Source organism: Clinocottus analis, unplaced genomic scaffold (assembly GCF_023055335.1).
Source record: "Clinocottus analis isolate CAN_PGR_092001 unplaced genomic scaffold, fCliAna1.0.p SCAF_3, whole genome shotgun sequence".
NCBI lineage: Eukaryota > Metazoa > Chordata > Actinopteri > Perciformes > Cottidae > Clinocottus > Clinocottus analis.
The window spans coordinates 16,698,339-16,724,223 of NW_027176042.1; the positions used below are offsets into that span (position 1 = coordinate 16,698,339).

General features: G+C 41.1%; 1 protein-coding gene across 2 annotated transcripts in view; it reads left to right on the top strand.

Annotated features, from left to right (window-relative positions):
- Nucleotides 1-25,885, top strand: part of vgll4b (vestigial-like family member 4b) — a 39,610-nt gene that overhangs the window by 8,448 nt on the left and 5,277 nt on the right. Inside the window, exons 1-4 of one of the 2 annotated variants that reach the window (XM_068594627.1) lie at nucleotides 7,443-7,804; nucleotides 14,553-14,784; nucleotides 24,961-25,228; nucleotides 25,593-25,710. In XM_068594627.1, the coding sequence (XP_068450728.1) occupies nucleotides 7,723-7,804; nucleotides 14,553-14,784; nucleotides 24,961-25,228; nucleotides 25,593-25,710 (700 nt within the window). In that variant the 5' untranslated portion in view covers nucleotides 7,443-7,722. Of the gene's footprint in view, nucleotides 1-7,442; nucleotides 7,805-14,552; nucleotides 14,785-24,960; nucleotides 25,229-25,592; nucleotides 25,711-25,885 lie in introns of those variants that run through there. The other variant, XM_068594629.1, reaches the window with a different exon arrangement.

Consider the following 25,885-nt stretch of genomic DNA (forward strand, 5'->3'; position numbering starts at 1 on the left):
TATATATATATATATATATATATATATATATATATATATATATATATATATATATATATATATATACTGCAATATATTTTGTGTCTTATTATTTTTATTTTTTTTACCTTAAGTTTCTTGTAATTCTGTGTTGGGAGGACCAAGCAAAATAAGCTTTTCATTGTTTAGAATAACTGTCTGTTATCTGTATCTATATACTATTATGTTTAGTTTCGATCAATACGAATACGCATGAGTCACTCTCAGGTCAGGTTGTCTGTTCTGCTCATTGGACAATTGTGCTTCTCAAAGCGAGTTTACTTTAAATGTAAATTGTGTCTAAATAAATCTCTTCATTGCTTCTCATTCAAGATGAATGAAAAGCTGGTTGTGGGAAGTGACCGCTCCCCAGTCACTCCTCCTTCCCATCAGTCTATCTCTTGTTGTCTTACCCTCCTCCCACATTCATCTCTCTGTGCCTCTAGATAGACTCCTCTCTGCAGTTTAATGCACACACACACACACACACACACACACACACACACACACACACACACACACACACACACACACACACACACACACACACACACACACACACACTTACGTCATTGTCCCTGCTTTGCTATCGTCATGGTTCAGTGGGCGGCCATTAAGAGAATGAAGGGGTAAGGGGCCATCATGGTCACAGGGTCAAAGGTCAAGTGTCAAAGGGTCACAGTTGCAAATCACAAGGTTAAATACAATCAAACCTTGTTTTTTAAGCAGTTTTGTTTTCTACTTGTTTTCTTCCACATGAACATTTATATAAAACTTATTTTTTAGTTTTTTCTTCATGAAACAAGCCAACTAGTTTTTGCACCGCAATCCTTTAAATAGTTGTGTGTCGCTAGAAAAGACGTTGCTTGGGTAATTCACATTTACTGGCTGTTTGTTGTTCCAGCTACAGATTGTTCCACATGTTGAATATACAGTTAGCAAAGATTTGATTTGTTGAATCCCATTAAAATGCGTTCCCAGTCACTGCAAACTCCTTTATTGGCCTTTGGAGGGTGTAGAAATACAAATGCCTCTTCTGGTACATTGTATGCTTACTCTGGACTAAGGTTGTCTGAGGAGTCCTCCACCACACCGTACAGGTCAAATTGTACATACTTAAACCACTACCTTTCATAGCTTCTCACTCCCACTCAACATACCTGAGTAGAATATTCATGTGTTAAGGTTCCTCACCTGACAAGAGCTATGGCTACTTTTCTTAATATTGGCTGAAATGTTAACCCATACCACATTTGCTTTCAGTAAAGGCCAACTTGCTGGTCCCACCAGCTCTGCTGTTTTAGAGAGGGAACTTTTTCTCAGAGCTGTGCTGACCACACATACTTTACATGCCTCTCTTTTTGATAGAATTCACCATAGTTACTGAGAATGAAATGAAACAGGATGGCAAAGCCTTTCACACAGTTAACCTTTTATAGTGCTGAAGAAGTGCTCCTGCTGAGACATACTGAGCTTCCTTTGTGATTAGTGGAATCAGTTAATTTGATTAATGACTCAAAGAGTTGTATCCCCCTCCATACACATGTGCAGGTATTCAGAAGGTTAGGTTAGCCCAAAACATAAAAAGAGATTTAAAGTATTCATTCATATTCCGTTGGAGAAGATGTCTGATGAACATACTCAGTAAACTCGGCATCCAGTGATAAAGCTGTGTTGTTGACATCTGAGCCTGCCGAGGCTGTAATCCAGGCACAGATGCAGAACATGAGTTTGGTAATGGCACAGAGCCTGCTGTCCCACGTAGGATCTGTCGTAGCCAATAAGCCCCCGGGGTCCGATTGTTTCCAGCTAATTGTTAGCATGACAAGAATGCTATCACAGGGTCCCATTGGCCTGTAAAAGCATGGATCATTTTCCAATACCAAAAATAAGATCTGTTAAGTGTTATGTATTTCAAATGCTTGGGCTTTATTTAATTTAAAAAAAAAAAACAGACATTGCCCTGACTCACATTTTCATGTAAAAGTTGGATAACATAATTTTTCCAATTTTTATTTTACGAATGTTCTATTTGAACAGGATTCACTCCTGTGTACAATACATGCTTTACACCTTTTCTGAGTGTCTGCTGCTCGAAAAAAAAAGGTGCATGTCACAATCAGATTTGAGTTGTGTTCTAGGCATTTGCATACTTGTAATAACACACAGTAGATGCCTAACGCCACATCGCCCGAAAGTGAGAGCGCTGTCATTGTTTGCCTCGTGTTTGTTTTGTTTGTGTTGTCAACAAAGCTTGGCAGGCGAGCTATAGGTGGGAGGGGCTTGTGGAAAGAGACGGACAGAGAAAAACACATTTGCCGCATAAGAGAAAACCAAAGAGCAGATAGATAGTAGGTCAGTTTAAGAGAAGAAGGAGACAGTTCGGATGGTCGAAGAGAGAGTGGGACACGGATGTCTTGGATGTCTTGGTTATGAGTGAAGACGTTGCTATGCGTCCATGTGGTCCATATTCCAACTTTATACAATATGTAGACTCTGATGGCTGAAAGCTGCTTTGGCAGGCTTTTAATTAGGATTAAATTAATTAAATTATGATGTCTCGTCGGGGTGTCTCGTGGCCTAGTGGTTAAGACTACAATTAACTGCACTGTCCAATTCTTACCATAGGTCTTTGTCACAGCCCACACCCCTCTCCCTATATTTTATGTCTAAATATGTATGCTGTGCAGTAAGTAACATTAGTAGCTCTGTATTTATCATACAGTAAAACAACTTTTACTGCATATTCTTGATTGTTGAATACATATTTTAGCTTCCCGGGTTAAAAGATATTGGCTACTCTTATATCTCATTCAGCATCTTTACCTAGTCTGCACCTAGTTTCACGAGAAACGAAACCAGATATTAAACAAAGCCTTAGATTTGATGGCATCTGGTAGGGTTTCCACATTTTACACACACACACACACACACACACACACACACACACACACACACACACACACACACACACACACACACACACACACACACACACACACATACTTGGAGACAATGGGTGGGACATGACAAACGGCTCCACCTCAACACAATCACCTGTTGTTATCATTGTTTCGGTGTAGTAACCTGATATTTCCTCTTCTGTGAGTCTGTATTAAGGATTTTCTTGTTTTATTCAAACGCTCCCAGCAATGTTGTGCAATGGTGTCTCTGGGCTGCTGAGTAGTTTTGCCTCTAAATTCGGTGGAGATAATGAACACGTCTTTACAGAAAGATGAACCTTTGGTTCTTCGCCTGGTGGCTTTGGACGGACAGGGACATTTCAATGTGCAATCTAATTAATTTGTCTCGATTTTGTAAAAAGTTTGATTGGAGGAAGGCTAAAAATGACCTTAAGCATTATAACTTGTCATACAGGTCTGTCCTACACAGGTGTTTGCAGACATTATATGAGTAATAAAACCTTTTATAGCCTCAAGGTTTGTGTAAAAGTTACATTTATGTAAGCACCTTGATACCAAGTGCTCAGGCAAGAAATTTCAAAGGGGATAAACATCTTCAATGCAGTATGTCACCATGTCAACAGAGCCTGTAACGGTCTGGTGGTATTTCAACAGAAGGAATCAAGGAGTTGACCTTTGATCTCTGCCAGTGTAATATTGAGGACCGTGTTTATAATAAAGTTTAAGGCCGGCTTGAGGAACCTACAACAAAGCCTTTCTGCTTTTTATTCATCTTCAACAAGCCATAAAGATAGTTTCGTGATTTAAACAAATAGAAAGACTTCATTCTAGTAATGAAGCAGAAAAAGGTGAGGAATACAGAAGCAAGTTGGAGCTTCTTTTTTTTTCTACACTCTACCATCCACCTATAATCTTTTATTGTGTCAGTGTTTGTGTCACAACAGCGGAGCGTGTAAATGAAGCATTAGGATGAATCACCACCTGGCCTGTGCGGTGTTGTTATCCAGACACACCCACTCCCTGGAGAAGCCTAGACCTGTTCAGAGAGACACACAACACCGCAGGGGATTAAGTAGGTGTGGTAGAGCCTTGGCATGATGGATCAGATAAATAAATAGACATGCAGGAAGTAACGAGGATAATGACAGGAAGGAAGGAATTCTCTGTTGGAGACGAAGGGCAGTTGTACCCACACCACTAAATGAAACATCGGGCAGTGGATGAGTGCATTAATGAATCATATATCCATTTAATTTCGAAACTAAATAAAACAGTGGTAATCAAGTATTTCAGAGTAAAAAATTAAACCAGATTAAGGAGGTCCAACTCAAGCAGCTTGTTTTGTAAGGACCATGGCTCAACTATTTTGAAATCATATCTAATTACGATTATCATTTTGACTGATATTACAATGTTATGTATGACATTAGAGGGAATGATCATTATTCAGATTTTCATTTAAAGGTCTCTAAAATGATTATGGCGTGACCACAAGCTGGTTTATAATATTATCTGTCCTTGCCAGGGCCGCACAATTAATCACAATTTAATCAAAACTGCAATGCCAGTTGTATTATTCATTGGTAAAATGATGGTTAGTGAGCCAGAGATGCTTTTCCACAAAAATTTGCATTCAATTACACAGATATGTTTTACAACAGCGGCAATAGCCTGACATTACAATAGATCATCAGCCCCACATGAGCCCTTTACTTTTGAGTCATGCTGAAGAAGGTGAGATGGAAACAGGAAGGGTTATTACCACAGCAGGCCATGCTATTTATACCAACATGTCCCTATGGAGAAAGATGGAAATTCACCAACTTGTTGTGTAACCTATAATCTCCTTAGTATATTTATTCAATCTTACAGCATGCATGCCAGAACAAAGACACTGTGTTCAAGACTTTTTCTTTTTAAGTAGAATTTGAAGTCAAGTGTTTGTGATAATTGCAAAACAAATGTTCACATTGACGCAAATGCAGTCACAGGTAAACAAATGATGCATCTAATGAGCAGCAGCAAGACTAAGCTCAGCTGATGTACAGGAGGACATATGAGGGACTGGTCTGTTACTGACTGTCTTCCGTCCTTCTCTGAAGAGAATGACTTCCTGTTTTTTAAACAGGTAAAACATGTGTGAAGATGTTGAGTAACTTATTAGTTTGAGTGAATGCACTATGCTGGCCACCTGGACCAGTTGAGTTGTCCTATTACAGCTTTGTGATGCACTTCCAGAAAAGTTGGGACATCCGGAACTTTTTATTTTGACTTCCTGAAACAGCTTTTTTAGTTTGTTCTCACACATGAATTGAGCAACAACTTTCAGCGTCGGCTTCTTACTTTTCAGATGCACTGCTTTGAGTTCAGCCCCTCTGAATTAGTTGTAATCTGCAGCACCAGCTGTAGTAGAGGCAGTCCCACTGAATGGCCTCTCTGTCTGCACTGAGCCTTGTTGTGTGTGTGAAACTGGAAACAATGGGTATCCAATGAGACAGGAGCCATGTCCCTTAGTATTGAGCCGCCGTTATATGGGGGAGGACTGGAGTGGAGAGGCCTTTTGTTTATGTGCTTGTGAGTGTATGAGAAGGGAAGGGGGGGACGTTGGAGGTAGGCTGGGTAGGTTCGATGTGTGTTTGGGCACACACTCTGTCTTTGTATTTGTTTTGTTGTTGTGGCCTGTGTGTAGACGAGAGACCGGGCGGGTAAAACCCTCTGTATAATTAGTCTGCTAATCCAGTTTTGAGCTGTGTTAGAAGTTAGGAGGAGATGCATGTTTTAGTGAGGCAGAGTTCAGTGGAGGAGCCTTAACTTTCCCTCTACACGGTCCCCTTAAATGTAGTTTCCAGAGCTTTTCGCCTGCATGCAGCCCATGACATAACCCTTTTCTCCTCCTGTAAGTTCCTCATGATTAATTATCTCTATATCTTCATTTTTCTTTGCTGTATTTGCTCACGAATATAAAAAAGCTTTAGGTGCAATACTAAATAATAAAAAAGGCTAGATACATGTTTTTCTTTCTTTATGAAACATTCATATTGCTTTGAAAAAATATTCAATTTTTACTTCAAAGCTGGGTCTTACCTACTGTGTTTGCTGCACTTTGTGAGTATTTATTATGTTGTCTGAGCGTTTCTAACGTCTCTCATTTCCCCAGTCTGTGTGTTTTGTGGTTATGCGTCACAAAAGCACACACATGGCAAATGCATGTTCGTGTATAATCTCATGCTCTAAAGCTCAGCCACACCCTGCTCATTATGCTCTCATCCAAAGGAAACTGTCCACACAAACCATGCAATATTTAGTGTATCTATGGTGATGGCACCAATTTCTTCTTTTCATCCCATTTACCTCCTTTTTTTTATCCACATCAGTCCCCTAATTGAAGACCTGTGTGTAGCGTATCTTAAGCACCAGAGGGCAGGAGAGAACCGCGCTGAGGCTGAGGAGACCTTAGTGGGCCTGGGTCACTTTTCATAACCAATAACATACACAAGGAAGTTTACCCTCCACTTAAAAGGCAACTATAGGCAATGTAAACATAGTTGTTGTCATTTTGTATAACCTTAATCTAATATTATATTCTCAAAGAAGCCTGACAACTAAAAAAAACAACACTAATGTAGCTTGTGGGGAAACCACCATCTTTGTCCTAAAAATGAAAACAATATTAAAAGCAAACCCACATAAAGAGGAACACCGTCTACGTGTTTCCATTTCCTCTCTTTTTATCTAACCTTTTCATTTTTCTCCCCTCCACCCTTCAATGTCTTTTTTCTTTTTTTTTACATTCACGGAAATATTCCCAGAGACTAGTTTACACTGACTTATCTATCTTTATGTACTTCTATGTGATCACTCTAATAGTCCTGGACTCAAACCCTGTGATACATTTATAACTGAACACAACTGAAGTCAAAGACAAAGTTAACAGTGTACAGCAGACAAGAAACACATAACAGAGAACAAACAACAACAACAACAACAACAACAACAACAGAAAAATACCATATAAAACAAGACGCATAACTAAAATCAGAAAGATGCTAAATCTAAAAACCACAATTGAAGTGTTTATTAAACAATCTAACTGCTGCAACAATTAACACAATCTAACTGCAGCTACACTTATGGGCCACCCTCAAAGTCAAAGTCAGTTTTATTGTAAATTTTTCATTTTTGCAAACATACAGAAGATTGAAAGTACGTTTCTCTTCTGTCAGACATGAAGTTAATTGTGAGAATAATAACAATAAAGTGCAAAACAGTTTAACGTAATATGCAGTATACCTCCCTGCAAAGTTAATATGGGACGGCTGCAGCGCTTTGGGTGTCTGGATGTGTTTGGAGAGGCTGATCTTGCACGTAAAACATCTCTGATATTTGAGGCGCTCCAGGGATTTAGCGAGCATGCCCAGTGCGCGCCTCTCTCTCCGCAACAGAGCGCACTGGCGCAGCACTGGAGTCATACCGAGCGTCGCCTGCGTGTCAGTGCAGTCGACTTACAGCTGGCTGTGAGGAGAACTGACGCTACACTTCTTTTACTCTTTATTACCGCGATACATTTACCCATATGTTTTCATTTTAAAGTATCCTTTAACTCTGTGTCAATCCTCTTCGGGTTTAATGTTATTAAAAGGTTGGTTTTTTTTAGGAAACAAAAGTTGGAGGCTGGGCCTTTTTTTTGGGGCTTTTTGTTTTTTGACCGTCGCTTGAGAGGTGTAGAAGACGAAGAAGAAGAAAAAAGCTGGTCTTTTTTTGGGGGTTAAAAACTCGATAAATGCTTCTCACGAAAATGGACCTGTTGAACTACCAGTACCTGGACAAGATGAACAACAACATTGGCATTCTCTGCTACGAAGGTAAAGCAAATGGGTTGGGGCGGTTTTTACCTTTTTTTTTCTTCTTTTTTTTTGAACGTCAGCGACGCGGTTGAGTGAAGTTTTAACAACTCAACTAACTTCAGCTCACGTGAGCCGTTACTTTCCACAAGTTGTTGCCTTCAACACACTAGCCTATGTTGCTTCGAGTTTTTCTTCCGCATCGCCTTAAACGGGTTGTAACCGGGTTGTAACCCGTTTGAACTTGCCGACACGGAAAACAGTCTCACGGTAGTTGTGACCGTCTGTGGCGCAATTCACGTTAGCTTTTTAAAATTCCACTATCGAGTGACGTAATTGGCTCGTTATCAGAGCAGCTGGACGTCTATGAGCCGGGTTATCAATGTCAAAGCTATCGACCGCATATTGGAAGTTGGACCTGGCTACTGATTGAGACCACGGACCGTGTTTGTGTGTGTGTGCGCGCGCGCGCGTTTGCGTGTGCGTGTGTTGTGTCTGTTCCATGGCTCTCTTGTGGCTGATTCACACTGTATACGGACGGCGGTGGCTCAGTTATTCTGACTTGTTGCTCTCTGTTATTCATATTAACCTCTTGCTTTGCTCATGTTGTGATGAAATATGTGCGTGCATATCTGGCTTTAGCTGTGTCAGGATGTGATGTGACAATGTATCACGTATTGAACCTGGTGTCTTTTGGATAAGGGCTGGTATTTATCTTTCTCTTCTTTGCTCTTCTCAGTATGGACAATACATACACCTTGTTGCATGATAATATGTATTGTTGTGTATATGATCACACAGAGCTTATTCGTGAAGTTACTGAGTGCAGTTGTGTATGTAACTCTGTCCTGTGCTCTGCAGCCAGTGTTCCCATGTGCTATGTGGATAATATCATTCTGTCTTTCTGGGGGGATTCCTACAATATGTCCCTGATTCCTGTTGCAACATTCAGAATTGACTCCAGCACTGAAAATAAAATATTCCACTCAAGTCAGTTTTTGTCATGAACTGCATGCAACACATTATACCTTTTCTTTTTTTCTAAGTCAGGAATTACTACACAGGATCTCGTAGAACAAACTTTTGGATGTGGTTGCAGCACAACGGAAAACCCACTCATTACAAACTGATCAGGCTTTCTTTTCATCCCTCTCTGCTATGTATCACCCTGCTTTTCCCATACTGCTGCTGTGCCACAGTTAGCAGCTCTTCTCTACATGTAACATATAATGCACTTTTAATAGCTCTCCTATTAGGACTGTGCCACTGAAAACCATTTTGCAGATTTGAGGGAGAGGCAGTTTGGCAGGTGGCCAAGTGCCATTTTATAGGCGCAAGTAGAGGACATGTTTTTTTTAAGTGGTTGAGCATGTGATTATGCTCTCTGTCAACCGAGTTGTGCTTTTGTCTGTTTCAGTGCTTTGTGGGGGGAAAAGTGTTGTGTTGCAATTCCTGTTTTACCCAAAATGATTGCTCTGAGGCATGTGACTTTTCAAGTTTTGCTCAGGAGTTTGGGCACAAATGCTGTTTTTGAGAAATATCAGTGACAGAAAAGATCATTCCTCAGTGCAGTGATGGATCAGCAAATCCATGGCCCATGGTTTGGGATTGAAGTCAGTCAGAAGGGTTTTCTGTGTCACTGCAAATCTTCATCTTTCTCAAGTTTAATCCTGTCTTTCTCACTGAAGACAATAACAGAAGTGAAGAGGGGAGGGGACTACTTTTTTTAGTGGTGTTTCTATACTTGTATATCCTCTGGTGTCTTTTGTAGTGGATGTGTTTTGACACAATGCTGTGTTTCTATCGCTTGAAGCTCATCTCTACATGATTAGCCCATCTATTGGTTTTGTGTTTGTTTTGTGTGTGTGTGTGTGTGTGTGTGTATGTGTGTGTGTGTGTGAGAGAGTTTTGTTTTTAGCTGACTGAGCTAAAAATTGACTCCATCATGTGCCTCACGATAAGAAAACAAAGATAAAAGAAGAGGGAAAAGAGCCAACCTGGAAAAAAAATAGTAAAAGAAAAGTCACTTCATGTTCAAACATGTCGAGCCAAGAAGGGTGTTGGAGGAGCTTTGTGATATTGTGGGTGTGCTGACTTGTTATTGCATGCATGAGCACACATACTCAAAATACATTTCCTGAAAAATAAATGCTTATATATACGGGAACTCTGTCCCTTGAGCTTCATTTGTTTTCTTTAACTTTCATGCTGTTGTCATTGTCAACATTTATTTGCAGTTTTGGGATTCACTGATCATTCGTTTTTTCCTAGTACTAGTACACACTTTTAAATACTTGCCGAGACCGAGTACCAATATGAGCACAGTACCATTAATATTCTAAAAAATAACTTTGAAAACATGTGTTATTTCATTAGATGTTCTTCACTTTCTGACTATAACAAATTGAATATACAACATAATGACGTTTTGGACATTTTAACATTCAACATTGTACTTGCATGAGCCACGTTAGCAGTGGTAGTGTTAATATTTAACCCTTAAAATATGTAAAATAAAAGGCTGAAAAAATCTCGAGGAGCGACTTGTCAGAATAGTGCTGCTTCACCTTCAGCCACGGATCAGCCCATCACTTTAATCATTAGCTGGCTGACATGCAAGACACGGGAACTTAACTTGGGTTTCCTCACGGGTCCTCACAGGCCTTTTTTCCACCAACAACCAAACTGTGCACATATGGCACTGCTACTGTAGTCCTATACTTCGCTAATTGATTTTAGATGTTAAGACATGAATTGAGAAAAACCATACACAACATCACCAATACATTATACTTTCCATCTGGTGTCCATATTGAGTATCCATCACTTTGTTTAATCACAAATAAACTGCCACATCATGTTAATCAAACACTCAAAACACCTGCGATTACTGGTATTAACTTAAATTGACTGAGGCCAGCTGGCCTTTTATCAAACCACCATCTTGGAGGCTTATTCCACTTGAACACAAATCAACAGCTATATTTACAGCTGCAACGTTACGCATCGTCACAAACGCGCTCTCTTTCGATCGGACCCTCGCTAACCTCAGGCTCGCAACACACTGGAGGAAACCCTGACAGATTATACCTGGCAGGCACACAGCTGAAAACCTCCTAGCTAAACTAACTGATTCAGTGGAGACGCCTGCAGCGACAAATGATGGCGTCACGTTGCCGTAAGTGGTATCAGGAGCAATTGTATCGGAGTAATTTAGAGTATGAGACCCAATCCCAATACTGGTGTGGGCACAGATATGGCACTAAACCAATGATCTCACATCTGTGTGCCTGACCTCTGATCAAGACACGTGTTCTGTGTGCTAATACAGTATGTGACAAAATAATAATATTTAGTTTGAATATCAGGTCAATACCTGTAATTATGTGAAATGGAAGCATCTTGTTGATGCCATCTGCCAGCAAAAAGCTAAATAAATGGAACAGTTTCATTGATGTTGTTTTGGGGCAGTCAATGTCAGTTTTTATGAAGACATTGATCTTCATCCAGTTTCCTCTGTGACTTTTTTTGTGCATGAATGTAAAATTAAACAACATTAAGAATCGGACTTGGGCGTGTAAAGGCGTTAGTTGAAACAAAGGCTGGTAGTAATGCCAGGTGTGTTCATTTAGTTATGGCCACACCCCTTCTCACATTATTTTGACTGACAAAGTTTAGTTTAATCACAAAACTGAATCTCAACATTATCCTGCGTGCCCTTTAGCACCAGTATATAATACACATCACATATCACATTGTTGTTACAGTAACTGACGAAAGAAGTCCATTTATTTACTAATCGCCGATGCCAAGTTGCCTACATGTGCAACCTTTGAAACAATTGCTCCAATCTCCTGCAATATCACACCAGCTAATGGCTCTCATTTCATTTCAAACTATTTTATTTCCCGACCACATTATACTGTGCACACATTATACAGTTTGGGAAATTATTGTTTTTAGCCAGCTGTGTGGTTGATCTGCTGGAAGATACGTGTCATATGAAATGTTTTATCACTTTCTCTGTTAGACTGTCTGTTCATGTCTCTCTCCAGCTCCCCCTTTCTCTTTCTGTAAAGCTGCTATCAGTTGTAGGCCTGACAGGGAGGGGTGCAGGGGAATGCTGACTGTCGCTTTTTGTTGCTGAGCAGTGTGAAATAAACAAGGTTGAAAACCTCCTTAAAGCCATCTACTTTCGTACACCTCTCCTCTTTGTCTGTCTGTCTCGCTCTCCCTTTCTCTGTCTGTCAAGAGATCAAACCAATCTGACATCCGGTTTAGAAGTTCAGCTCCCACAGACGAGAACTTCTGTGGAAGAGCTTATTTTGTATGTCCTTTTAAGCATTTAAAGCCTAAAACCTCTATGGACTTAGAAAATAAAGACAACCCAGAGGGCCAAGTTCAGGTTACAGAGAAACAGCCAAAAATAATCACACTGCTGCTGCTTTGCAGAGAGAAGAGGGCATGCTTGGACTCATCCTTTTTTAAGTACCTTGAGGGGAAATGGAGAGAGGGAGAAAATGAGAGGAAAATTAAGAGATAAAGGGGTTGACCTCTGTTTGTAATCCAATCTCATCCTGATTTCAAGCTGTTTGAAGTTCTGACAAGAGAAACAGGCTTTGATCACATGGCCCTAATGAACTGAGAGGGTAAAAAGGATCGAGTGGAGTTTTACTTCTGTGCTGCAGTCCTACTTCCACTTTGTCTGCTGGTGGAACCATACAAATGGCATTTTCTCGAAATATTGCAGTGTCCTTTTATCTAATAAACAAATGTGTAGAAAATATAGTGTCCTTTGTTGTATTGTTTCTACGGGTTATTCTGCCAGCTGCTGTGCGAATATCATTCGGTTACATTTTTACTACGGAATCACCAGTATTTATATTTTCCTATTCAAATTCTGTATTGGTGAAAGAGGAATGCCTCATAAAGGATAGTTTTTAAAGTACGGTTATACACTCAGTGACCAGTTTATTAGGTAACCCTAGCTAGAACTAATGCAGACTATTAGCTTTTAACAAAATTCAAGGCCGCGATTGTTTTTAGATGGGTGTAGCTAACTGGTAACTGAGTGTACTGTTGCTCAGGTTAACTGGTGAGCAGCAGGTATGTCAACAGTGTTTGACTGTATACGGTCAAATGGCCCGTTTGTTCTCAGGGGAAATGCTCACAGATTCACCCCTTGTTGAGCACTTCACTCCTGAACCTCTAACAAGCTATTATGTGTCCTGGATCCTGATTGGACAGTGAGGTGTCACAGTCTCCCTACTTTTATTGCCAGCCCTCTGTCCTGCCAAAAACAATGATGTCACCCTTGTTGCCATGGTACACAGTAGGGCAAGCAGGAACATGCTAGAGAGAGAGAGAGAGAAAGAGAGGGGGAGGAGCTGCTGCTATGTTCGGGAGGCCTTGCTAAAACTAAACATACATAGAGGAACAGTGGAGGAATAGAGCACACCAGTACAAAGCCTTTTCATTGTCTGTGACTTAATGATATAGTTGTTTTTCGGTTTAAACTGGTTTTCACACAGACTTTACGACCGCATGCAACCAAAAGTTCCAGCGTTTTCTTCTCCAACAGAACACACACACACACACTGTAGTTTACAGGAAACTTCCTCTTGTGATTTTGATAGCAGTGAACAAACAGTACAGTACTATGCGGCTGGCATTAGTACAATTTTCATCCATATTATAGCATTTATTTGAATTTATAAAATTGCAATTTTGTGAAATGAACACAATTTATTTAGATCCTCAGAAATAGTAATTATTTGAGAAAGAACAATGTTCAGGAGATGTATTAGCACGTCTGTGCCTTTCGTTCATTCAGGAATGCCGGTCAAAATTATAAGTCAAGTAATTTGTAGTCGCAGAATAAACACAATCATTTAAAATCTATGTAAGTTTTTTTTTTCCTGCAAAACTAATGCCTGAAAAGAAATCTCCAAAATATAATCAAGACTAATAGTTTAAAATGAAACAGGAAAAACCATTTGCTGTTGCGTTGCAAGGAAGAAAGCTTGGTGTTGTTAAATGAGAGTTATGGAGAAAACTGCACGTAGGAATGGGAGTTTTACTCTGGGCTTTATGTTTTGTTTGGGAAAAGTCAGACAGATACATGAGGTTGAAGCAGTGGAAAGTCCCCGAGCTGAGACAGAGCCAGTGGTAGTTTTCCTGATTCTCTTTTGCTCTTACTCCCACTCACTGACAGCTCTGTGGGCCTCCTGTACAAGGACAAGACTGCAGGTTAGCAGAGAGAAATAATTGCCACACCACATTCAAACTTATGCAGAAACCATCCACAACTATTTCTTTCAAAACATTACGAACCAGATACTTCTCTGCTCATGCCAGAGGTTTGTGCCTCACGCAGCAAACTGTATACGTCAACAAAATTCATCATTTGAGCTGAACACAGCATGCATATAACACTGTCATGAAGTAGTTTATGTGGTCAGCTTGTTTAAAGTGCCAATAAAACAGTTGCCTTCTACTTGAAAATACTATAATTTTGACTAATTACCATACTTTACACCCGTGTCTAAGCACCCTTTTGGAAGTGTAAGCATGCCAGTTGACAGGAACCAGAGTCAGTTCATACTCAGTCATGTTTGAAGTGATAGTCTTGCTAACTTAATTCAACTTGATTGTACTGTTAAACAGTTTTTTTTTGGATTGTGCTTTCAATCTTTAATATCTTATCAACATTCAACATCATTAATAACTCTCTCCTCGTCTTTCATCTGCTCTTGTCTCCTCTTCTCAGGTGAAGCAGCTTTGAGGGGGGACCCCAGACTCCAGTCCCTGTCTCTGTCCTCCTCTTCCTCATCCTCCTCTTCATCCTCGTCCTCCTCATCTTCCTCTTCCATCTCCAACCACAGGACAGGTCCTCCTCCCATCAGCCCCACCAAGAGGAAGCAGAGTGGGGACCAGGGGGACAGCGACATGGATGACAACGAGCATGTGGCAAAGATGAGCCGACCGTTTGCCACACAGTTGTGAGTACAAATACTGAGAAACACAAGTAAAAAGGCACCTGCACACTTTATAATAGCATCCATTATAGGCTTCGGCGATATGACGACGTGTTCGCGATAACAGAACGTAATCCATGCCGTGCCTGCAGTTCATTTTGCAACATGGCCGTACCATAGTAACATGCTAGTATAGGTCAGATTTTGACTAATTAGACTAATTAGAATTAGATTGCTGCTAGACCGTCTTAATACAGGTTTGTGTGGGAGAGGAAATAGTTTATGGCCGCAGTGAAAACTTAGTTTTGAAGCAGAATATTTTGTTAGTAAAAAAATGGAAGATGAGAAGCTGGAAGCCAGTAGACGGTTATGTTTCTGTAACTTATTAATAGTAATTATTCAAATGTCAATGAGAGGCAAGAAGCTTCTAACCTTTTTGGTCCGGCCCTAATAATGACCCATTTCGCCCTAATTCCACCGGGAAAGATATCTGCTTTCCTTTCTTGATAGTTTCTTTGGTTTTAAACCAAAAACAAAAGGAGAGCCAGAGAAGTTAACAAGGTTTTTTGTAGGCTGTGCAATACAAGTTGACTCTAAAGATGGAAACGCCCCAAATCTCCACTCCCATTTTAAAACTCGCTATTCAACTAAAAACTAAAGTCTGCCCCCGGCTCTGTCCACAAAGAGCCGCCGGACCAAAACTCCCATCACGATGAGCAATCATCCGTCAATCATTGGGGCTTTTACACAGGCAACAGAATAAAAATGTGACCGTCAACGGTGGCGAGACTGTTTGAAAGTCACTGCCTGCTTATTGATCTTCTTCAAACTACTGTGATTATTAAAGTTTCTCACCAAAACTCCATTTTACAAGATAACATTTGTACACATCATGACAACGTTGAAATGCACCTTTGTAAAATAGTGTTCTTCTACTGAACGAATGCACTATAATGTAACTAAATGCAAACAGCTTTTAGCTGGTATTGCCCACGTAACTTGCTCTCCAGCTCATTTCAACACTGATCTGTTGTTCACAATGAAGCATTATAAGAGATCCGCGCTAGCATTATTGCTAATCAAATATTTTTTACCTGATATAGACTGATATCGGCAGTCAGTAAAACGTTTTCTTTTCACATTACAATGATTAAACTGTTTAAATAATCCATGGCTCGCATGACTCTCTGATCAAATGTCCCAAATGCTCCCATTACATTTATACAGCTCTTCTTCTTTTGATCTCACGGCAGCACAAACACACATGTTTAGCGACTTGCGCGAGAGGCGTTCTTACTGAACATACGAACGTGTCTTGCCAGACTCGTTTTCACAGGTCAAGGGGGCATGAAGGAGGACACCATAGATATCATAGCTTCTTCAGTTCTCACAGTTCTAAAACCGTGACGGTATGTAGCCTTGATTATTGCAAAAGCTTGATATCCTTAATCACAGCACCTTTCTATTTTCTGTCACACCCATTCACACACACAGAGACACTCTATCTATCTATTGAAGAGGCCACCTTGCTGTCTAGAAGCTACATATACACCACCACCGTCGTGTATGCCAGGGTTTCTCTTGGCCATGAGTTTTGCGGGCTCCTTGCTTGTTGAAGCTGTGCACAGACTGGCAGGCTTTCTCAGAAGTCCCAGTTTGGACTCCAGGGTGCTATGCCAGGTTTAGCTGGCTGTACAGTGTTCTTCTTATAGCCACAGATCTCTGGAAGCTTGGAAACAGGGACTGCACAACCGAAAGATTACTCACATCTATAACGTTCCCACATTCCCACTTCCAGAGATTCCAGAGATTCTGGAGCACTTATTGGCTGTGAAGGACCCCCCATATACACAAACACATGCACAAACACACATACACGCACTGTTGCTCTTATCGTTGGGAGTAATCATTTTATATGTACATGTGTCATTTCTGTCATATAGATTGACTAAGTTGTAACTTCATTATGTTGTTTATTCTGTAAACAACGTGTAATGCTTTCTTGTCTAGCATGTGGGAGGAATCCCTCCTCTGTTGCTCTCCTCGGGGTGTATTCCTTTTCTTTTTCTTTTCCTGTTCGTATGTTTTGGACAAGCTTTTCCTTACCGGATTGGAGAGTCCAAGGCCAGATGATGTTGTATGTTTCACAGATTAGAGCCCTCTGAGACTAATTTGTGATTTGTGATATTAAGCTTCTACAAATAAAATGTAATTGGACTGCTTTTGTTTTTTTTTAGACTTGTTTGAAGCAGTTATGTTTGTCAGTCAACATGGCTGTGACATGACACAATGGAATACAGTAGATAATATGCTGGATATACTTGAAGCCCTGGATTAAGAGTAGAGCACAGTTACTGGCAGTGTATGAGGTTAAGCATGTGCAAACACACAGTGCACAGTGCGTACTGTCATTTGTTTGCACTTGCACAAACTCCGGCTGCACATTAAGCAAATAATTTAATTGAAACCCCTGTTGAAAACCACATTATCTAAGGAACAAAGTTTTAAAGGCAACTTTTAAAGTAAAAGTTTGCAGCTGCAGTCAAATTGTATTCATATAGAAAAAAATATGAATTGCAATCTCAAACCAGAGTCGTAGCAAATAATCTCAAACCAGACTCGTACCAAATAATCAAAATGCAGTAAAATCCACCTTTAAAAAACATAAAATAACCTGTGTGTTTCAGCTAAGCGTGTTCCAAACACTTCACAACGCAACTTAATACACTCTGTTACCTGGTGACTCTCGCTTCAGTTTTTGCAAGCGAGATAAGAAATCTATGACTTTTGAGTCTTTTTGTGGCACAGGGGGAAGGGTCTTAGTTCCTTCATCATGTGACCTCTGGGCCCACATACCACAGGATTAGCTTGTGTGTCTTGACATTTGTGCAGAGTCATCTTGTTTTCTGTTATGGGTGTATTAGTGGTGGGAGAATTGACATTATTCTTTTTAACCAGGCTGCAAATCGATCTGACCACTTGCTGTTTTATTCTGTTGTCTCAGTTGTTTTTCACTCACTGTGAGAGATTCTTTCTGCACAATGTGGTTAACTTCTGCTCACATTGATAAGCAAAAGCTCCTACTCGTGTGTCACGAGTTGGATATTATTTTGTAAGTTGGGCTGCCAAAGTACAATGGGGCTTATTGTCATCTCAGCTTTCGGTTGGTGTCGTAACTCCTCGCCACAGCTTCTAAATGCAACCATTTTGTGGAGTTAAACTTCGGTTCTGTGAAAGTAAATTGATCTCAAAAGTCTGTGATGTTTGAGAATTTTCAAACTGCTTATTGTACCATGATACTTTCCTAGAAGTAACACATAATAAAGCCTAATCCCTTTATTTAATCTTCACCTTAATTATGACCCTGGAGTCATTTGACTCTCGGGCCTGTCAGTTCATTTCTACCCATGAAAAGTCAATTGCAAGTTGACTTGCTGCAACTTAGTTTAATTAGTTAAAAGAAGTTAAATCCAGTGTTTTCATGAAGATATCTTTTTTTTAAGAGCCATTTCCCTTTCTGGCCATGCTAGAGGTATCTTTATTTTTAATTGTTTACTTTGAGATTTCTCTAAAAGCATTCTCTCCCTGGTTAAGGTAAGAGCCAAGTGACTTCTGCAGTAAGTCAGGCTCAGAAAAGTTTTCCTCGTTGTTTGAAACATTGTGCTAGCGTTTACATGAAAGTGAAGAATGATGGGTTGGTGTTACAAAAAAAGTCCACCTTGAAATAGCATCTATAGAAAACCTTGACGGTTTCAAAATGATGCACTTGAAGAAGCTAGACAGAAAACAAGGAAATGAGCACTGCAACCCCTCTGCGCACGCACACATGCACACATACACACATACACACATACACACATACACACATACACACATACACTCAATTAAAATGTCCAGAGATGGTTATCTGACACCATTCTAGCTGTTGGATTTTGCTGGCTGCTTCTATTTGTGGAGCTTGTTTTTTTATGCTTTTCTCATTGTTGCCTAACCTTGCTTGTTAAGGAGCTTTCGTGTTCATTCAGTAAAAAAAAACAAAAAAAACTTGCCTTTTTTTCTTAAACATTTGTTATGCTTTAATGGCAGCTTTCATGTGTGCTGACTACATCAGTTTTATACATTTGTACTTTTTCTGTCAAGCTGCTTGTATTTTTTGTGTGTGTCAATTCAGTCATATTTTGAGTGAGTAAACACAGACAGACACCTGACACCTTAAGGTGGGGCTCCTTTTGTTGTCCAATCACAACAAGATGAAGTCAGGGGAGGCACAGGCTGTGGTGAGAGAAAAGAACTTTCTGAACCAACTCAATCTTTATTTTTCTTTAGGGCAGTATTTACAGGCGTGATACATGAGTGGATTTTTGCTTTTGTCAACAGCCTGTGCATTTAACAATGTGGTTGTGAGTGTATTTTCTCAGCTATTTTAGGGTTTTAATAGTGAAGTCACGATTGCGTTACAGAATAGTTTATGGCATGGTACATTCTGCATATAAAAGTCCCTGGTAGACCTGGCAGGCTGAGATGTGGCTGCGATCTCTGTTTGTACTGACTCTGCATGTGTTTGTGCAGGTATGCACATGTGTCGTCCTGTGAACTGTCCCTACATGCATGTGTGCTCGCCCGTCTGTGATCATCTCTGTGTGTGTGTGTGTGTGTGTGTGTGTGTGGGGTGAGAGGGCTCCTTGTCAGGCAGCAGGGGCTACTTTCTCATTTTCTCTGAGGAGTAGGAGGAGTCTCGAACAAAGGAGCCTTATCCTGTCCACTGGAGCCTGCGGGCTGGAATCTTGCTGCAGCCTGCTCGCCTACCCGCCACTCTGCAGTTGTAGCCCCGCCAGTATAAAAGTCCTCTCGCTCAGCTGTTTCCTTAAGAATAAGAACCAGTCACAGAGCAGGGTTTGGACTTTAATTGTGGAATATAACTGCAGGGAAGTCTGTTTGCAGCAGCCTGGTTACATGTGACTCAGTGGGTACTGGGTTTGTTGATTTCCTCACGGAAGTACATCAAAATTAAGAATGTATTGTTTTTCATTGTAATCACATTAAGCCGTGTTTTTTTTTTAGTATTGTGAGTTGTTTTGTTTAAATTACCAGTAGCACACATTAACTGACTGTTTACTCAATCCCGTCCCTTGAATGCTGCCCAATTACAGTGCAGCATCGGCTGCCTCTGACGTGGGTCTTGAGTCTATGAAGCTCAGCCACATGGTTGAGCTTCATAGACTCATGCAATCGCTTCATATTTCTTCATTTTCTGCTTTGTTTCGGAAATAGTTAAACATTGTGTCTGGCACATGTGTACTAGTGATACTTACAGCAGATGTTGGAAGGAGATATATGTTCATGAAATTTTACGTTTCTACGTAAATACCTGTGGAGCTAACAAGCATGTTAGCTCATCATTAACTCGCATCAGCGCTTCAGTGCTAGCTACAAGAACTATACTGAATATAAATACATGCTTCTACTGGTTTTTAATTGTAATAATGATACAAGCTCAATTAATTTAGTCAGTCTGCTGCATTAAGTACTGTAGCACACAGAAGCTGCAGCTGCTTTCTCCTGGGAACTTCTTCAGCAAGTTGCTCTCATGGAAGTTTTCCCATAGACTAAATAGGGGGGGAAAATCAGAGGTGTGTGTGTGTGTGTGTGTGTGTGTGTGTGTGTGTGTGTGTGTGTGTGTGTGTGTGTGTGTGTGTGTGTGTGTGTGTGTGTGTGTGTGTGTGTGTGTGTGTGAGTGGGACGAGGCCAGGTGAAGTCATTGTTACCCACTCATTTGACATGGGACTGAACTATTTGTGTTGTGTGTGAGCGTTAGAGTACATGATGGAAAGCATGTGGGATTTCTTTTCTGTGCATGTGTGTTCTCATGTTGTTTCCTTTGCCACCTTCTTGTGGTTGTTCCCACAGCCGATCTATGCCAGCTTTGATCACATACGATTTTCTTCAGTTCTCTTTCTCAGCAGTCGGTTAACTGTCAAATATCTGCTTGATTTCTATCAGTATTTATGCGTGAGTGGAAGGAGGCATTTGGAAATCATACTAATTAGATATTGAGAGTAATACATGATACAACATTACGTCTATGTCATGTTTTATTTTGCATGTTCTATGTCGATAATAATTATTGGTTTCTACATTACATGTGTTAAGGTGTATTTCCTTTGGGTTTTTCATTTTCTATTTCAAAGGATACAAATATCATCGCCGACTTGGATTGTCCTGCTGCTAAAACGTGGACTGAGCAGAGTAAAAAGTGTCGAGATGTTTGTATACTTTATATACATAGCCCGGGTACGCCCTGTGGCTCATTTTCTGAGTGAGTGTGTGTGTGTCAACTTTGTGGGTTTGTACAGACCTCGCAGAGCTTGGGCCTGGTTGTAACCTGTGGTTGAGCCTTCATCCTCCTCTATTTTTTTTTCTTTTTGGTCGTCGTCTCCCCTCTACGCCCTGATTCTTCCCAGATGTTTCCTGTGTGTATCTCTCTCTCTCTTTCTCTCTCTCTCTCTCTCTCTCTCTCTCTCTCTCTCTCTCTCTCTCTCTCCCTCTCTGTTCTCACTCTTTATTTATTTCTTAAAGGAGTAGGATATGAATCTCTGCCCAACCAAAGATTTATTGTGAGGTTTTGTCTGAAGACTTTAGAACACAATTGTGAGAAAAGGCGTAGAACTTTTATAGCTCATATATATTTGCCTCAAAGTAGAATATAGCTAACTCACTAAATTGGCAGAACAGCTAAACCTGGAATAGTGAACCATATTTTTTAAAGTTCTTATGTTTATATTTGTTTAATTGAGTTTCCATTGTGGCAATTAGGCAAGTTGGCTTATACAAAGCTGTGAGAAACACTGTAAGTTTTCCGATCTTACAGGAATACAGATTTTTTTCTTCTTTTTAAGTCATTAAAACACATGATCGCAGTCATGAGCTTTAACTTGAGGTTGACTTGAAGACAGGGTGTCATGTAAATGGTTTCTTAAAAGACTATACTAAATGACAGATCTGAATGATGTAATATTGTTCAGGATATGTGACTGTATCATTCATGTGTTGAGGTCTGGACTCTGGGGTTTTAAATGAAGGGATCTTTCAGTCAATGACCACCACAGTGACTTACAACAACTAATGCCAGGCTCCACATAACACAGACGTTAGTTAAGTAGAATCACATAGATATCTACTCTCTACTTTGTTGTGTCAAGATGTCCATTCTGATGCCTGTCACACGGTTCTCGTTCTCAAAAACAAACCACAATAAATGAGCTCACTTGATGTTTTTTTTTATTTTTAATTGAGGCATTTCTCTCACATCTATACATCCCCTATTAGATCTGGGCATGCTCCTGTCTGCCCCACCTCCGTTTAAGCCTTTGCTCGGCTGTGTGTTGAACCCAAGCTAGTGATAATAACGACGAGTCAACCTTTATTATGAAATTAGATTAACCGTGTCTCCTGTCTCCACTCCTCCCGGGTTAGGTCTTTGTTTATATTCACTTTATCACCCTCATAGCTCTTGGAGGTACAAAGTCTCAGAGTCCTCGACTTTTCAAAGTTCTCTCCATCTCTTCCCCATGTTCGCTCTCACCCTCTCCTCTCGCCCGAGACCTGGCCACCCTCTCTCTCTTCAGCTCTTGCCCTTGTTAGCGCCCCCATATCCGTGTCTCATGTGTAGCCCTCACCCGGCGCTTTTTTGCATCCTCTCCCTCTCTGCCCAGCCGCGACCCTAATAATTGAGAGGTGAGTCAGAGAGACAAAGACACAGGGTATGTTTTGAATGCCTGATCCCTGGCATGAAATGCGGTCCCGGTTTTGGTGGGCAATCAGGCGAGGGGAAGGCGGGGGTGGCAGTGGATTCGACAGCTACGCCATTCATTGGTCGGATTTGTTGATCCCGTTCACTAGCTCTTGCAAAGGCCCCTCTTGTGTGAGGATGTGGGCATGCCTGCTCTTTGGCAATGATTAAAGTTGGGAACAACTTCCATAACCTAACTCAAGACCCAGCTGCTGAGAGGGTATGACAGGGAGGGGGCTACTTTATTATCTGGTTGCCTCTCAGCTAATCTGCTGCTGATTGTTTGTATTTGAATACAGCCAAGTAATACAGGAGGACTTTTAGTTTGAAGAATTTGATTAAATATATTCATCATTATGATCTGATTTCATGTGATTAATTCCACGATGCAGTTACTTTTCGACTAAAACATAAAAGCTTGTTGGTGAGCTGTCGTCCAGGGTTTATAAAAACTCTGCCAAGTTTCTCCTTCTTTAACCCTCAGGAAGTTTGCTGCCGATTGTAAGAGAAAAGGGGGGAGGAAGAAAAAAGAAAGGGGGGGGTTCTGCTAATGTAAGCTCTCGGCACAAACGAAGGAAACTACTGACCTCACTCTTTCTTATAGTAGAGGTCCGGACCATTCACATGCAGCTCCCCCTTCCCCACCTCTCCGCAGCTCTTCCTCTCTCCCGCTCTGTATTCTGTAGAGACTATTTATTTGTGCTGGACGCTGCTGTGGGCTCCAGATGCTTGACCCAGCAGTCAGGTTGCCTGGTCACATGGATTTACAACTGTTTGCCTGAACTTGTTGTTTTGCATCCAAACAAAACCTTCGAGGCCCTCTTTGACTTTTTCGCTCTCGGGTCTGTTTTGTATTCTCATTCAGACCTTTTCCTGGAGTAATGCCTCCCTGTGTCTGGTGAAGAATAAAGGAGAAAGAGATTTCATGTGTCAGTGCCGCTTATCTATAGTACATACTTTCTTTCCCCAATTGAGGCCGCTGCGTCTGATAGTGTGTTTTTCAGTGTAGGAATGGGGAAGTCAGGGAGTGTGTATTAATTTGTTCATGTCTATGCATGTGGCTATGAAGTTGGAGAGAAAAGAAGAGATAGCAAGAGAAGAGTACAGTAAATCTTGCTCCCTGTAACTGGGCCTCAAATTGTAGGAGGAGACTGGAGCTGCACTAAGGCTGTAATATACAATTGAACACACACACACACACACACACACACACACACACACACACACACACACACACACACACACACACACACACAGAACATAGACCACATTTGACGCAGTGTGCGAAATAATTGCTCCCTGTTAAACTGCAAGCAAGTGTGCCCAGTATCAAGCACTGCAACTTCACTATTTACTGTAATCAATATTTAGTCATATTCTCATTATCATCAGAGCCGGGAGCAAACTCTGTGTCGTGTCAAACTGTCGTTACTTTGGTCTCTTATCCTTATCGTTGTTTTTTCAATGATTTAAAATATGAGCTCACGGTTTGTCGAGGACAGAAGGGTTTCGTTGTGGTGAGAACTACTTGTCTTTCATAAGGAACGTGTGCGGCCCGCTCGCCTTCTTTCACCTTCGGCGTTCGGTCCATGGTCGTGAGTGTGGACTAGGTTGTGAGGCAGAAGAGTAAAACGCCTACAAGGATGGATGTCTACTTTTAGCAGATTAATTCAAGTGTTGAGATGCAGTTAGAGATAACTATACTGCATTAGCCCTGAAGGATTTTCCGTGTTTTCAGCAGACAGCACTGAGTGCAGCTGGCTTCAGGCTCACTGCAGAGATAAAGTTGATTTGCTGCACTGAGGAAACCACTTTCAGAGCCGTGTGCCTGTTTGCCCCTCTGTGCAGGGATACGTTCTGAGTCCATCCATGTTGGATGAAGTTAGGAAAGTGTTTCTTCCTCGGCTTAGCAGCAAAAAGGGAGTGTGTGTGTATGTGCGTGACTTATCATGTGTGAGGTTAGTATTAATAGCTGCTGCTGGTCCTGCAGTGTTTGACACAGAGAGCCATTTACAATTGCTCTTTTGTTTATCTTCCCTCTTTTCTCCCTCGTCTCTCTATTTGAGCTCCTCTTTATCTCTTGTGTCTGAATTTGTCTCTCCACTGCTCGTCCCTTTTCTATCCCAACACCCCGGCTGCCATCAGGCCTCGGCTTTTCGATGACTTTGAATCAGGTGCCGTGTAATCCATGTAGTAAAGATCAATGTGCGAAACATTGGGATAGTGGTATAGCTACATAGCAAATATGTTATCTATTTGGTTAAAATATGTCGTGTTACTGAATTCAGAGAAAGTACACCACACAATGACATATATGATACACAATGATAACAAATAAATACACAACCCAATGTGCAGGTTGAATGAATGTGGGTCTCCTAATCTTTACCTTTCTTCCCTCTGTTCCCTAGGAAGCCTAATGGAGACTACCGCAGCTCCCTCATCGCTAAGGACCGGAGCCGGAGCCCCATCGAGCGTGTGGTGGTGCCCAGCACACTAGGAGTCCATGTCAACCACCTGTACAGCCACGCCCACCACCACCATCACCACCTCGCCAGCTTAGCCGGCATGGACCAGCCACTGGCGCTCACCAAAAACAGCATGGTGGAATCTGCACGCAGCAGCACAGCAGCTATGGCCACAGTGCCGCACACAGTCAGCGCCGTGGAGCGCCAGCAGGTAACCGGCACTTCCTGGATAATGTAGTTCGAGCACCAAATACATCTTGTGCAAATTGCTGGGTGAAACGCCACCTTGTTAGGTCCCCACATGATGAGACCAATGGGCTACAGTCAAAATGTCCTATTTAGTTTGTTGGCCAAAACTGTTCTTAAACCCTGGTGATCAGTAAATCTCTCTCTCTCTCTCTCTCTCTCTCTCTCTCTCTCTCTCTCTCTCTCTCTCTCTCTCTCTTCAACCCCCCCCCCCCCCCCGATAGTCTGTCTTTCTATACATAAATTTGCACTTTTTTAAAGTTCTATGCACTTTGTGGTCACTCTTCTCACACCCACTCTTGACACAATTGTTTATGTTGTTTTTTTAGAATCGTCCTTCAGTGATCACATGCGCTCCAGCCAACAACCGCAACTGCAACCTGTCTCACTGTCCAGTGTCCCACAACGGCTGCGCAAGCCTCGTGAACAACTACAGGAGAATCAACAGTGAGTGCACACATGCAAGTGTATCATAATAATACATACAGACAGACGCGTGCCATCGTAGTTTTTTATTTTCTAGTATATTTACTTTTTTTCAGTGTGGTTTATGGCAGCAGGACAAGTGGTGGATAAACATATCTCAGTAATTAATTGACACCAAATTGTTACCAAGTGTCTT